Source organism: Amphiprion ocellaris, chromosome 16 (genome assembly GCF_022539595.1).
Source record: "Amphiprion ocellaris isolate individual 3 ecotype Okinawa chromosome 16, ASM2253959v1, whole genome shotgun sequence".
In the NCBI taxonomy this organism is placed as follows: domain Eukaryota; kingdom Metazoa; phylum Chordata; class Actinopteri; family Pomacentridae; genus Amphiprion; species Amphiprion ocellaris.
In genome coordinates this window covers 11780118-11795769 of record NC_072781.1, presented here as the reverse complement: position 1 = coordinate 11795769, position 15652 = coordinate 11780118, and the positions used below count along the sequence as shown (strand labels likewise).

At 42.3% G+C, this 15652-nt stretch overlaps 1 protein-coding gene and 1 non-coding gene across 3 annotated transcripts; both read right to left on the bottom strand.

Moving 5' to 3' along the window:
- On the bottom strand, nt 1–10836 carry pprc1 (PPARG related coactivator 1). 2 transcript variants are annotated; one of them, XM_023285831.3, is made up of 14 exons: nt 10678–10836; nt 8540–8635; nt 8256–8405; nt 7969–8049; nt 5832–7881; nt 4632–4685; nt 3572–3632; nt 3231–3298; nt 2314–3040; nt 2002–2205; nt 1797–1863; nt 1577–1698; nt 1122–1273; nt 1–470 (listed from the first exon to the last, which is right to left on the bottom strand). In XM_023285831.3, the coding sequence occupies exons 1-14, from the start codon at nt 10756–10758 to the stop codon at nt 370–372; spliced, it is 4014 nt and encodes a 1337-aa protein (XP_023141599.2). In that variant the 5' UTR covers nt 10759–10836; the 3' UTR covers nt 1–369. The 2 variants fall into 2 exon arrangements, with proteins under 2 accessions (XP_023141599.2, XP_035811198.2); XM_035955305.2 differs by having other exon boundaries at nt 1797–1876; nt 2003–2205.
- Nucleotides 1365–1504, bottom strand: LOC111578868 (small nucleolar RNA SNORA50). Its single transcript, XR_002747028.1, has one exon. It is a non-coding gene; the product is annotated as a small nucleolar RNA SNORA50 (small nucleolar RNA).
- Nucleotides 10837–15652: the final 4816 nt, after the last annotated feature.

Below are 15652 nucleotides of genomic sequence, written 5' to 3'. Positions count from 1 at the left end.
TTTCCATTTTACCTTTTTATTTAGGTTTGTAGTACATTTCAATGTAATACATCCTCTCCTGATAATTAGGGAGTTTTATTCCACCACTTTTTACCCTTTTAAAAATGATTCTCTCTCCATACAATTCAAAGTCAATTGTACATTTAAATAAACTTTAAAAAATTTAATTTCACTTATTCCATTTTTTTGACTTCTTTTCCTACTTTCATTATAAATTTTCACTTCAATAGAAGGTGTTAGCTTGCAGAAACAAAATAAAACGAAAAAAAAACTAATGCAACAACTAAAATGTAAAGACAGTGTTGCAGGTGAGGAGCCAACCTTCGGCTCTGAGGTAAGTGTCAGCTGCTTCCTGCTGCAGGCCTCCTGTTACCTCTTCAGATTCTGCTGGGCCTGCTTCAGTAAAGTGTCGAAGTCTAGTGCATGATACTTGCCTTTCGCGGGCAATGGATCGTACTCTCTACTTGAATCTGAAATGACAAAGACAATGTTGCATTAAAATAATGGATGGAAGAGAACAAAAATGCTGCAAGTTCGGTAAGTCCAAATATTGCTGCAACAATTAGCCAATTAGTTGCCAACTATTAAAAAAATCACTATTATTGTAACAAACGATTAAAACCGTTTGATTTTTTTTTTAAAAGTAAAAACTCTGCTTCCATCTTATATTTTAATATTTTCTGGTTTCTCCTCTATGATGGTAAACTGAATATCCCTGGGTTGTAGAAAAAATATTTGAGGACGTCATCTTGGACTTTGAGAAACATGACATACTTTGTTGAAACAACACATAATTGACAGATCAATCAACACTGTTTTTCATTGCAGCTATTACAGTTTTCAAATGCAGAAGTTGTGAATTACTTTTACTTTTCTGCATTTTTAATCATGCAAGCACCACATTAAAATGACACCACTCGAACATTTTTTCCCTCTTTCCAGCAATGTGTTCATCCCTGTAAACAGTGTGCGTGCCCAAGTACAAAGGCTTTCAGTCCCTTTTATCCTGTGATGACAACACAGTCAGGCTGATCGACAAGAAGTATTTTAAATCTTCTAAACCCCATCAGTGCTATTTGAACAGACTAGCGCCACTGTAGGTAAGAGCTAGAGGAACATACCCAAATCAGCATAGCTGGTCTGGCAGAACTGTCTCCTTCCACCAAAACAGAGATCAAATGGCAGCTCATCAGGCTTGCGCAGCTTACTTCCATTCTCAATGGCCGTGAACGCATCCTTGGTGTCATAATAAGTCACAAACCCATAGTTGTCCCTGTGGCAGATAAGAAACATCAGCCTTTATTTATTTTCAGTTTGACAAAAGATCTAAAGAAGGCAGTAGACAGGTCTTCAATGCAGTTTTGAGATGTAACTTGCTTTTAAAAGAGCAACCTGGGGGTGGTGCCAGGAGGCCCCAGTTATAAACAAGCTTGAGTTTCCTTTAGCACTGTAGCTTGGCCTAAGAGGTCACAGATGAGACCAACTAGGTTCAAAGACAGTGCAGTTTTCTTATATTAAAACCTTATTACAAAAGCAAACAATACAAAAATATAATAGTAGCTGTGTATGTTCTTACCCATGGTCTCTAAAGTGCAGGGTACATTCCTCAATATCACCAAACAAAGAGAAGCGCTCCCCAAGTTCTTTTTGGGTCATTGTCCCTCGGATTCGACCAACATAAACAACCCGGCGCTCCTCCTGACAGAGAGAAAGTATGCAGATTATTCAGTACAACATTTTAACTTTGGGAATTATTTTTCTTAGAGAAGTATTTTCCCCACAGTATATGAACTTACAATGGCTTTCTCCTTCCGCCTTTTCACCTCTTCCATGTTTGCCTTTGGTTCGTTGCCATAGCTTGGCCTATATGAAGGACCGAGGAAGAGAAGATGAAGTCTCCAGTCATTTTTTAAGGCTTGTCAAAGTATCTTTCATGCACGAACGAAATGGCTACAAAGTCCACATAATGGTTTTTATGCAAGCAGAATTCATGTACCATACCTGTACAATTCTCTGCTTCTACGCCACTGTGCTCGTCTTTGAGGGGAGCAAGAACGCGACCTGGAGCGACTCCAAGAGCCAGAACGAGAGGAAGAATAGGAGTACCTCCTCCTCCTCGGAGGTGAATGGGACACAGAGCGAGAGAACCGAGACGAGGAACGGGATGAGGAGCTTGAACTGCTCTCAGAGTTACGGTGACGATACCTAGAGACCAAAAAGAAGGAATGACCGTCAGGAATAAAATAAATCACAACCCGAAGAAATCAGTATAAAGCTACTGAATCAACCAGATATTTTGACAGAGAGACAAACCTTTTCTTTGCTGGCGAGCATGATCTAGAACGAGATCTAGAGGAATAGCAGTCCGACTCTGAACAGCCGGACACAGGGCTGGGAGAATGACGAGATCTTCTTTTTCTAGAGCGTCCTCCGGTCCTCGCTTTGGGACTGTATCTAGGGCTGGGTGAGCGAGAAGCGGCATGTCGACGGTAGGACCTCTCATGTGGCCCTTTCCTGGGGCTTCTGTCTTTGAAAGTGGATTCAGTCTCCTGTTGAGCAGGGGAAGCATCCGGAGTTTCTAGAACTGAGCTTCCCTCCATCTCATCATTTGTCTCCAGGGGTCCTGTCAGTGGAAACTCTGGTGCTTTGGTTGAAACCGTAGGATTTGTGGTTGACTGCAGAGGTGATGCTGGAACAGCTGTGGGTGTTTGTGTAGTGGTTGCAGCATGCTGTTTGATGGGTTTAATAGTGATAAAAGATTGCTGTTTGACATTCCAGTGCTTGCCTTGCTCTCCTGGCAAAGTGCCTTTGTTGGGGAGGCAGTAGTCATGATCCATGCATGCCAGGTCAGGGGCTACAGTGGCAGCAGCGGGAGTGGGTTTGCTTCGGGACCTGACTGACGGCAAAGGCCGGGCTTCTATCTGGATAACTTTAGAGGGACTCAACTTGGAGGCCTCAGCAGTCTTGCTCTTCCCCAGTAAGGCCACAGGGGCCAGAGGTTTCCACATGTGGTGAGGAGGAGTGGCTGGGGGAGTCAAAGCTGAAGTAAAGGAAAGTATGAGCCACAATTAGATTGAACCTTCACAGTCTTTGATTATGATTGTTTTAGGTAACCCTGTCGAACAACACCTCTGATTTTCACCTTTTGTTGACAAGACTCTTACGTCACCTCTTTTTCTTATTTTAATGATTTAACATGGCGTCATCTTAAAGTTAAAATGCTGAATTACCTGCAGTACTTGAGAGGTCATTTGCTCTTACACGCTCCACAACAGTTTTTTCTGGAACCAATTCAACGCTGCAAAGCAAGCACATGGGTGTTTTAGTATGTCGGTCCTGAACAGTGCAGCTCATAAACTTCAGGTTGGTCCTCAGACTGAATTCAGACCTGAGAAGGCCATTAGTGTGGCCTCAATGACAGGGCTTGCGGTAGGTCTTGGCAAAAGGTGGACTTGTATCACCTCCATACATTCACACACATCAAACTAATTTCACTCGCCCACGGTTTCTTGACAGAAATTGTTACGCAGTCACTCACACAGAGCAGCTTGAGTGCTGTAGGGTAACTCACCTCGAGTTTCCTACAGCTGCTGCTCTACCAGAGACCTCCGGCACACATTGCTCCTCTTTGGCTAAAGGAGAAAGGAACAGGGAAGGAAATACATCAGCATGGCAACCAACAGAAGAAAAAGAAAATGCAGAAGTGTTAAGATTGCGTGAAATAAACTCTCAGTGTAACTGCACCAAGTAATGGATTAATGCTGGATAAGTTCTGTGTATTTTCCATAGAATTTTAGCTATTACTCAGTAGCTACATTTGGCATAGTACACAGCAAGGTGGTTCAATAACAGTCACAGACAGGAGTCATGGCATGCGCAGTCCAACCACTTGTTATGAGTTGGGGCTTGTACATCTGCCCAAACAAAGACAGCAGGGCGAGAGTTAAATGGATTTGCGGACAGGGCAGAATTCCAGCAGCTGAGCAGACAAGAGCACAAAGCAGCTTCTCTGCCCCCTGCAGCATCCGTTTCAGTAGAGAAAGATCCTGCCATTTTAAACAGTCACAAGAGCCCAACAATCTTTGAATGTTAAACACACTTATTCAGCTGGATCAGATAAGTATCAAGTTCACATGAACAACCTAATGACATCTTTGTTCATAGGTTACTTTTGTTGGACTTTAAACTTTGTGGTGGCTGTTGTATATATGCTTAAAATATGAGGAAACCGTCTACCAACCTAATGGATAACGCACTTGTGAAAATGCACACCAGTGGTGTATTTATTGTAATTAGATAGGTTCATAAGGTAGGCTCTCACTATCCCTTTAAGAGTTTTAGTCAAAGCCCTTCTTCTCAGTAGCCCACTATTGCTAACCAAAGATAGTGCTGCAATGTAGTATGCTACTTCCCACCATTATGAAACCACGAAAACTGATACTCTGACTACTTTTAGCTCAGTACTCTACTTTGTGGTCCACTCAGCTACTGGCCAGTGCAACCACCTCATGGCAGAATTTAGGAATAAAAAACAAATACTTTTGAGTGTTCATCATTTTCAAGAATTTAATAGACAGGGGTCTATTTTCAGACAAAGTGGAAAAAGTGAAAGCTGAACTAATATGAATTACCTTGAGTCTCCTCAAACTGCTCCAATAAGCTGGTCAGATCAGCAGCTTCAATGCCTACACAAAAAAAGTCATGATGTAGTGGATTACAACACAAAACAGATTGATAATTATTTAATCGTTACCTATACAGGCTAGGGTGGCTAAGAAAACTTGATTTAATACACAAACACTCAGTTCTGGGACACTGAAACAGAACAAGAATCCAGTCACACACAAAGCAGACTGGACATACAGGACACAGGCTCAATTAACCACATGAGCCTGAGGCTATTTTCAGGGTAATTTAACTACCTTTACTTTTAAGTGATTATCTTGGTCATTTTAAGGGTGCGCCATACATGCTGTATCTTGTTTTTACAGTACAGTCTAGACTAACCAGATCATCCAGATCATTTGATGTGACAATAAATACAAATTTATATTAGCCCTTGTAGCAACGGGAAAAAAAAGTCACATTATGAAAGGGTTATGTGTTTACATGCATCTCGCTGTAATGTGCTAGCATTAGAGAAAACATTTCATAATTTTGCAGGGGAAAGTGTCTGAAATCTGGAAATATCAGAATCACGACAGTGGGATGCTCTATGACTTAGCATATCAGAAAGACATGTACTGAGCGCCTAATGGAAATAACTGTCATTTTATTCACTAAAGTGATCATCCAGGTTGCTGACTTACAGAGGTGGCAAACATTTGCATACGTCTGTGCAATGGCAAGTTCATGAGTAATTCAAACCCCACTAATGGGTGCGGAGCTGTATGATTCTATGCAGGCTGCAACAGAGACAAGAAACTAACATTGTGAGAAAGGTCAAGTGTTGCAGTTTCATTTGCCACACCCTGCTGCAATAAATACTTCGAGAGCAATTCAACCAAGAAGAAGAGATGTGAATGTGCACTTCCGAGAGGCTCTCAAGGGTAAAGTGATAAAAGGTGTAGGAGGACTATGGCCTAGCAAGGCGCAAATGTTTGAATTTTACAGTTATACTACAATATTTTACTGCATTATTGGGCTATTAGGTTCCTGTACATCAGCGAACCACAGAATCAGATTAAGTACAAGCTGGAGTTGAAGTTAGCACAGCAGTAGCACCAACAAGGCATTTTTTCCACAATTAATTATCTCATTGAATTAACTGTGCACTTGATCCCTTCCCAAACAAAAAGTTCTTCAAAATATCAAATCAACATTAAGCTCACCTATTTCACTGGTGAACGCCTCAATCAGCTCCTGTGTGGGGCTCTTTGCTCTCTGTGGTGTCACCGTTGTAGTGGGTGTCTTTTTAGTTTCAAGCACATCAGGTTCCTTCATTAGACTCTGGGAGTTCAAAAGCTGGGTACCACTAGGTGTAGGTTTGGAAGACTTGCTTTCGGAGGGGACAGGGTTATTAAACGAGGTAAGTGCAGCTACCACAGGCACCTTCTGGGAAGCAACAGCGGTCTTCCGGAGGGCACTGGGACCAGAGCACATAGCAGCAACTGTAGTGGTTTTAGGACAGGTCTCAGAGCTCTCCACAAACTTGGAAGACTCAGGTAAAGCCTTGGGGATTACAATAACTCTAGCCTTTCCTCCTGACAGTGCAGAGGGACATTTCCCATCTACTGAAGACGTGAGCTGAGTGGCAGGTTTTAAAGATGCTGAAGATCCAATGCTTTGAGGCACACAAGGTACTGTAAGCTGAGCAGTGTTGTGGTTTTGTGTAGTTGAATTAACAGAACTAGGGAGAGGGACTGGGAGTTTTTGGGGTGGAGAAAGTGTGGAAGGTTCAGGTGTTTGCTGAGGTCTAGGAACAGCAGCAGCAGCAGCAGAAACTTTACTTGATGAAGCAACCATGTAGGCTGGTGGCACCAACAAAGCCTCAGGGGTGGGTGGTGCACATGGTCCCCTCGGCTGCCAGGCAGGTTTGACCTCCTCCACTTCCTTCTTTGCTGCCTGGGGGCTGGGCCGTCGAGGATCTTTGGGGCTTGGGTCAGGCAGGCAGGGAATAGGGAGGAGCTCTTTAGGGAGCTCTGGAAGACTTGGCCACTTAGTGGTGTTGCTGTCCAGTTTTTCCAGCGGGGCAGGCTTTTTCTGCTGTCGAAGCCGCCTGTACTCTGCCAGGCTGAGTGATTTGGGTTTAGGCTCTGGAAATGTTGGGGCCACAGGAGGGAGGGCCTCACTAACAGCCGGTGTCATCTGAGCAGTCACAGAGCTAGGAGCAGCAGTGGGGCTCTCTGAAGACACTGGGGAGAGAATAACAGCAGGAGCCAGGGACGAGTCTTCTAGCTCAACAAGGGGTTTTGGTGTTTTGTCAGGCTGTTGGGAGCTCACTGCTGTTGGTAAACAGCTAGACTGACTCTTTTCAGGACTAGAACTTAATGGAGCTGTGTCCTGTCTGGGTGACAGACACTGCACATTGTTTTCAGTTAATAGTGTTGTAGTGGTGAGTTCTGCTTGTGTTTCACTTTGGCATGAATCTTCTTCTGTAGATTTATCAGGGGTTGAAGCTGGAGTTGATTCAAGAGGAACTTTTGGGACGTTAGGTTTCTTCTCTGCTTTAACAGATAATTTTTCAGGCTTTTTGGGTGTTTCTTGAGTCTTTCTTGCAGTGCCACTCCGAAGGACCCTTTCCTCCGCAGGATTAGGCTGGCACTGTTTTTTGCATTTCTTTTTCTTTTTCCTCCGGGATGGGCTTTTCTCCCTAATCTCCTCCTTCTGTCTCTTAATGATCATCTTATCTTTAACATCTGAACATAGGCTTTTTGTCACTGGAGGTGCAGTTTTTACTGAAGCCTCACTGACTGGATCTTCATCATCATCAACAACTATATGCTCTGAACTGTCAGAGGCCACCTCTTCTGCTTCATCTGAAGCTTTCTGCTCATCTTCTGAAGACAGATCTTTAAGAGGCACAGAGACCGGTAGATCCATGTTTGGGATGGCCAGGATTGGTTCTCCATTTTCCCCCTGATCCACAACCTCAAGTAATATACCTCCCTCAGGCAACATCTGTTCTCCCTCCTCATTCTCCACACATATGGTCATACAGTATGGGTGCATATGCCTGACCAAGTCCCCCAGGCTAACTGAAAGACCGTCTTCACCCTCCTGTTCAAAGGTGACCGGATGTGACAGGGTCAGACCTTCCCAGTCTAGCAGGCCATTCTCAGGACATGAGTCCTGCCTCAATGGGCTCAGAGTGAGGGAGCCATCTTCCTCTTCCTCCCCATCACTCCTCTGGAGAGAGTCTGTTTGTATTCTAGGGAGGCTCTGGATACAGAAAGAAATATCGAGTCAATATCTGAAATCTGTCTGCAGTTTAAGTTTATATGCATTGCCATGAGTAAGAAAAGCTACCTTTCCAGCTGATAAAGCTCGTGGATTACACAGTTTTTCTTTTTCTGGAGGCGAACGGGATAGACACAGCAATTTCCTGAGCTGGACAGTGTAAGAAAAACAAAAGCACGGCCACATTAATACAATAGCATTTGAAAGCTTTAACGTAATGGGCACAAGGTATATTTAGAAATACGAGGTCCACAGCCTTTCACTTTCTAACCCCAGCTCAAAGACCAGATGGAGGATGTTGAGAGCAGAAGTCTATGAGACACTTTGAGAATTATGTGTGACAGCTGGGCACTAACCGGAGAGTGTTCCCTGCCCTTCTGACCTGACAGCAGGTCTGAGTCAGGCAGTGTGTCAAATGGGGACAGGTTCTCGTCATCTACATTGTCAAGGATCTCTGTCAGGGCGGTTAGCAGCGTGGCTTCACTTTCCTCGTCTAGTCCTTTAGCCTAAATAAAGAACAAATGAGGTCAAAGTGTGAATGTCAGGTACTGTAAACAAACAAGCGCACCACGCTCACACATTATTGACCTCAAACAGGATACTACAACACTCAGGTTCAACCATGCAAAATGAGTCTTACCTCTATTGTTGGTGTGTCCTCAAAGATAGAAAGGATTGAGGGGTCTAAGCAGCTTTGAAGAACCTCCAGGGATTCTTCAGGGCTCAACGCAGCAGACTAAGGAGGGAAAAGCGCACTTCAGACTATGTTTTTTTTTTAAAACAAAAAATACAAATCTGAAAAATCAATCAGGAAAAAAGATAATGCCAACATTCTCCAAAAAACAAATGCCATGGTCAGTAGCAGTTAAAAGTGTAACTTGTCTTAGCAGCATCTTCAATTAATTAAAAAGCTAGAATGTCTGTAATGTATGCAAGGTTGGAATGTGGAGAATGACACTAAAGATTACTCTGGATCAAAGTACATATTGCAGTATCATAGCTGGATCACTGGACTGCATGCCTGTTACAACTGGACTTTTCAGATTTGGTTGTACTTCCTGTCTTTCAAAATGAAGTGCAGCCTCATTTTAAGTCTTTGGACATATATTAATATTAAACAGCATTAAAAATTAAGTCTAATCTGTGCAGAAGTTGGACAGAGAAGTAGGTCAGCCAACCTTATTTATTTTTGTGGGTTGCAGCTAAGGATAATCATAAGCGAAGCATCCTAAAATGAGAGTCAGATAAGGAAACCCCAGAGGGCAACAGAGGCTGCATGTTAATAGTTCCAGTTTTTAAATAAAAAAAGAGAAAAACCCTGGAGGCGTTTTTCTGAAATCTGAAATACACACAAACACTGGAGCAAGTGACACCTATTTAAAAACAAGTTACCATGAGCACTAACCTCTAAACAAATTCTGAATTAAACATTTCACTGTAGCCAAAGAAATGCTTACTTTTTTGAAGCAAATTTCACAAGCAAATTAAACACGCATAACGTGACCAGACTCACTAGGTGTAAAACTACTCATCAAATTTCACTTCTATGCATAACTACATTAACGTCAGCACGCAGACCCCATTTACAAGTAAACACAAGTGACAACATTATGCACTTTAATCTCCATGTGCAGCAGCCTCTTACAATGACCCACGTGTTTCTGTCTACATGCACACAGAGCGCAGACATATTTGATCCTCGCCTCACCCCGTACAAAAGGGAAGCCACCACTCTGCCCACGTGTTGCACTACAACAAACATGAGCAGGGCCCCGTTTTCTCCTCTTCCCTCGTATTTTAACAACCAAAAACCCCAGTGCAACATTTCACTGTGCGTTTTTACACTCAACTTTGCGGGTAATAGTTTATAAACTCTTATAGTTTAGTGAGAGTGGAGATTGAATTGGCTATCTCTCCTGCGCATGTGTGAATCAAATCCAACATGTGATTCACCACGACTGAACCACATGTGGAAATACACACACGTAGATTTTGAATGAAAACTTGCTTCAACTGTGTCAGAGTTCATTATACAGGTGCGTGACTGCACTGACTACAGTATTTATATAAATATAGATGACTTTTTTTATTATCGTGTGCATCATTGAGTTGATGACACATTACTGCAATGTGCTGGCATAAAGCCTATAAACTACATCATGGCATTACGAATAAAGCAAAGATCCACTGGCAAGGAAAAACATCACACCCATAGTGTTAATATGATAACACTATCTGACCTGCATCTCGCATTGTTTAATGCCACGTGTGTATCAAACAGTACACAGAGTACTTTTGCACAAAAAGCCCCCCGAAGGAGCTAAAACGTGATTCACTGATACCAACTGCACACCGTGTGCACATGTCAGACCAACCAACAATAAAAATAAACAACTGTCACTTCACTTGTTAAATGGTGTGTTTGTTTTATCAGGGAGGAAATCTGCCTCGTCCACTCCAGCAGCCGGCCAGCCATTCTTCACTGACTCACCAGCTAGCATTAACAAACAGCTAACAACTCATTTATAACGAAGCACCGAGTGTTATTAAACAAACACGCGACCCGATAGTTATCAAGCTGTATGCAACACAAAACTACAAGCACTTCTTGAATAAGTTTTACCAGGAATACTACGGTTGCTATCCACGTGTCACTTTTCCATGCGCAGTGTGCGGCTCGTACAGACAACACGCGCCCTGTGTCCTCTAAAAACACACATAAAACTACTAACAGCAGGATTACGTGCTGGGGAATAGAGTACAGAAAGTATTCTTTACCTCGTCTAGTGTATCAATGGGGAAAAATTCCATATTGCACGCAGTTAAAGTCTCCTCTCCCGCTCCCCACCGCGCCGCCATCTTACGGTCTACTCCCTGCCGGACTCGAGTCGGAATGAAAAGTAATGAAGCACGCCGGCACGAGACACGTGGTCCAACATTCCCGGCAAAATGACGCAAAATGACGCCGGGGGTCAGAGGCTGCGTAGCCACATTTTTTTGTAGTTCTATCTACCACGAGTTCCTTCCTATACTGAGGGTTTTGCACGAGTTTGCCACCCATGTTTTCAGATTCAGAACAACTTTTACTCCAAGTTGTAGGTAAACTAAGATGTAAGAAGCCCTTCAACGAAGTGCTAAACTCCATTTTATTGTCTCAGTACTTTGTGCAATGACAATAAAGTTGGATTCATTCCAAATGTAATCTAATCTAATGCCATGCATAAGTAACAAGTTTGTCTTTATCGAAATGACTCATCAGCTAAGATTCCCTGGGGGGGTTTTCAAGATTTTACATTTAGTTAGTTAATAGCCAAGTTGTTATCCTAGTTATGATTTAAGAATCAAGAATCTTTATTGTCATTGTGTTGCCACACAGGGAAATTACGATTGGTGACTCCTAGCTATATATAAAAAACAGAAAGAGGCACACTGTGTACAAATAAAATTTAAAAAAATACTTAAAAGATATAAATATGTAAACAGTCTTAGTGCATATAAGCAGTAGGATGAGTGTAAAGTGCAGTCCAGTGCAAGACTCAGTTCTTTATTGCACATAGTGTGTCTGTTGTGTGTGCAGGGGGGAAATGGACTGGACAGCTCTTGGATAAAAACAGTTTTTGAGTCTGGAGGTCAGAGTTTTTATGTTTCTGTACCGTTTCCCCGAGGGAAGCGGAACAAACAGTCCATTTCCCAGGTGGGTGGGGTCGGCAGCGATACACTGGGCCTTCCTCTGGACCCGGGCTGCGTATATTGAGTCCAGGTCTGGAAGAGGACTTCCCACAATCCCCTGTGCTGTTTTCACCACCCGGGATAAGTTCCTTCTATCCCCTGTGCTGTTTTCACCACCCGGGATAAGTTCCTTCTATCCCGGGTGCTGTTTTCACCACCCGGGATAAGTTCCTTCTATCCCGGGTGCTGTTTTCACCACCCAGGATAAGTTCCTTCTATCCCCTGTGCTGTTTTCACCACCCAGGATAAGTTCCTTCTATCCTGAGCTGTGCAGCAGCTGTACCACACTGTTGCACCAAGACAGAGGATGCTTTCTATTGTGGCCCTGTAGAAATTTGCGAGAAGCTGAGGGGAGAGACCAGCACGTTTCAGCTTCCTAAGGAAGAAGAGTCTTTGTTGAGCCTTCTTCATTAGGTGAGCTGTGTTCAGAGACCAGGTCAGGTCAGATGTAATGTGGATGCCCAGGAACTTGATATTGTGAACACACTCCACTGCTTCCCCTTTGATGAGGAGAGGAGCTGCTCTGTCCTCCTGGACCTCCTGTAGTCCACAATGACCTCGTTGGTCTTGTTGGTGTCCAGAACAAGGTTGTTATCTGAACACCACTGAATAAGGTGCTGGATCTCCTCTCTGTAGTGGGTCTCATCATTGTCTGATATGAGACCTACTACGGTGGTGTTGTCGGCAAACTTCACGACCGTGTTTGTGGAGTGGATGGCAGTGCAGTCGCTGGTGAATAGTGTGAAGAGGGCTGGGCTGAGCACGCAGCCCTGTGGTGTTCCTGTGCTCAGGACCAGTGTGGAGGATGTACTGTCTCCCATTCTCACCCTCTGAGGCCTGTTGGTGAGGAAGTCCCTGATCCAGTGACACAGTGATGTGGACAGTCCCAGGTTATGGAGCTTCAGTGTCAGTTTGTCCGGGCACACCTTATTAAAAGCTGAACTGAAGTCCACAAATAGCATCCTCACATAGGTGTTAGAAAGCTGCAGGTGGGTCAGGGCTGTGTGAAGTGCCATGGAGACAGCATCCTCTGTTGATCTGTTCTCCCTGTAGGCGAACTGATACTTATCCAGACCAGCAGGGATGACGTCCTTGATATGCTTTAGGACGATCCTCTCAAAGCACTTCATGATTACAGGGCGGTAATCCTTCAGGCAGGTGACTGCTGATTTTTTAGGCACAGGCACAATGATGGAGGTTTTGAGGCTAACAGGGACTGTGGCAAGCTGCAGGGACAGGTTGAAAATGTCCAGAAAACTCCTGCCAGTTGGTCGGCACATGATTTCAGAGTGCGACTCGACACCCTAGCTGGTCCTTCAGCATTGTTGGTGCTGACTCTCTTCATGGAAGAGCTCACTTGGTGCAGCTGCAGGACCAGAGACTGATGCTGTTCCTCCAGTCGGGGTAGATGAACACTCTCTCTGCTGCCAGGTGTGTCAAAACGAGCATAGAATAGAATTAATTGCCCTCTAAATTTGTTCACCGAAGCATACTTCTTGAATAAATACTATACTGATGATATATGTATCTTGAAAGAACATAGTTTTTCAAGTGGCGTATTTTTATGTAATTGTTTTGTTTGTTTGTTTTTTACATAAGAGCAACTTTCACTGGTCAGTTTTTATATTTTGCTGGCTGAATTTTACATTCACAAACCTTCCATATTCCCACTTCCTGCTGCCTTTCCTAGCAGGAGCCCAAAGTCTCCTGTACTCTAAAGAACCATAAACTTATCTTATTATGGCTCTCAGAAATCATTGGTCATTACTTTTCTCAGCCCTCCTGCTTTTTTGTTGTTTTTTTAATTATTTTTTTATGACTATAGGTCCCTTCCTAAAACACATTTTGTAGGAGAGCCTTTCCTGATTTTATCTTAATTTTAATTTAATTTTGAACTGTGTTATATTGCTTTGCTTTCTTTATTTCTTGTACACCATATTGGTTTCTATACACCACATTGCAGTTTTATCTGTCCTTTATATTCTGGTGATTTTATGGCTTGTTGGTTTCATTTTACTGCATTGCATTGCAATGTTGGTAATTTATATTTCAAGCAAAAATATTAAAGAACACTGCTGGTCCCAGCTTCTTAAATGTCAGTTTTTACTGCTTTCTTCTGTTTTATCTGAAAGATGTATTTGGAGGTTTTGGAGAGTTAGACGTACAAAATAAGACATGATTGTGAGTGACTAGGAAAATATAAAGAGCTAATGCAAAGTAATACTCTTAACTTCAAAAGCTTACTTTATAAGACAGTTTGTATGCTGACTTAGCACTATGATTACTTTTGAGAATGTAGCTTGTGTTGTTGTTGCAAGAGACTCCGTTTTAGGCTCGTGAAACATGTTTCTAATGTTTTGTCTGTCTCTGTTTACACAGTATGGAGCAGCAGAAGTACAAGAATTTCCCTACAGTGTAATGCAATCCAATACAACAACACAAGAAAGTGCTCATAACTCTCCCAGGAATGTGGTAACATTAGAAGGAACACACGTTATACAAAACATGCAGCACGCACAACAACCAAGAATGCAAATATTCAGTGTTATGGGTCATTTCTACCTCTTCACCATACGGCAGACCTCCAGTTTCTTGTTGCATTGTTGTAGAGGTTGAAATGACCTAAATGCAAAAATTCCATTGTCATCTGTCTGTTTTTTTTCTGAGAATAATATTTTTTTAGGCTTCAGACTTATAATTGTTAATTTAGGAAGAAACAAGTAATCTCAGCACTTCCAAAGTACCTGCCAAACTTTTCACGATAAACATTTCAAAGCTAAAAATAACGTTTCTTAAATAATATATATATTATTTGGAACAAGTTAATTAGCAGCGCCTGTAACTCTGTTTCATGGTTCAGTACGGTTTTAGCTTGCTTTCAGTCACTGTGGAGACATGGAAGTACAGAGAGCTCTCCAGGACTGAAGGATACTTAAGTCATTCTTTGAATGAGAAAAACATCATTTATGTTGAGATTGTCTTACTTTTAGACTGAGTGGTATTCTCTGACAAGAAATATGCTGTAATCTTATACTTTGCTCACATTGAGGAATTGCATAATGACAGAAATGGAATTCTGAACACAGTTTTTGTTTCAGTTAGTGTTCAGCCGTCATTATATTCTTCCCCATATTGAGTTAGAATGACAAGTTGAAGCAAAGTTTGGCTAGATACTGTCTTAATGAGTCAGTTTTGTCACTCTATGACTATTTTTCAACTTAATTTAAGTGTGGTTGTTGTTCAGCTAAAGTTACATAGACTGTTCCAGTGTTAGGCTATGATAGGACAAACATAAAGAGACAGACAAACATTAAGCCCTGCAATTTTACAATTTAAAATCACTAAACTTTGCAAGAGCTCCTGGTGAAAACGCAGACAGGCACAAGGAGACAAACTCCACACAGAAGGGCCCAAACAGACCAGCACATCTGAACCAACAACTTTCTTTCTGTAAGGCGGCAGTGCTATTCATTGCACCACTGTGCTGCCCGCTTTTATTGTGAAAGATACAAAATTTCTATCCCTTAAGAATAATACGGCAGCCCCTGCTTTCCAGGAGTCTATGAATGGGAGGAGAAAGATCAAACAAGCCAAATCCATCACACAAGAATGACTCTTCCCCTGTGTACTTACACCTACAGTATTTGTTTTCATTCAACCAAAATGCCATATTTGAGGTAAAGTGATGACAAAAAAGCAAATTGCATTAGCTGGTGAAGACTTTAAGATATGGTAAAACTCAAAAAATCAAATAAGTCGACACTAAGTGAAGGTTTTATTTTGTCAAGCTTTGCTCTCTGGTTTAGGGCTGATAATACTTTACCTTAAGAGTAAGCCACATATGAAATGAAATTTACACAAAGGATTACCTTTATAAACACATCACTCACTGATGACTAACCAAACATCACAGTGAAAAGACAAACTGTTTCCCGTCAGAGCTGGGGTAAATGAAATCAGAAACATTGCCTGATGTCTTTTTTTGTCATATGAACATGAAAGAAAGGTATGACGAGCGAACAAG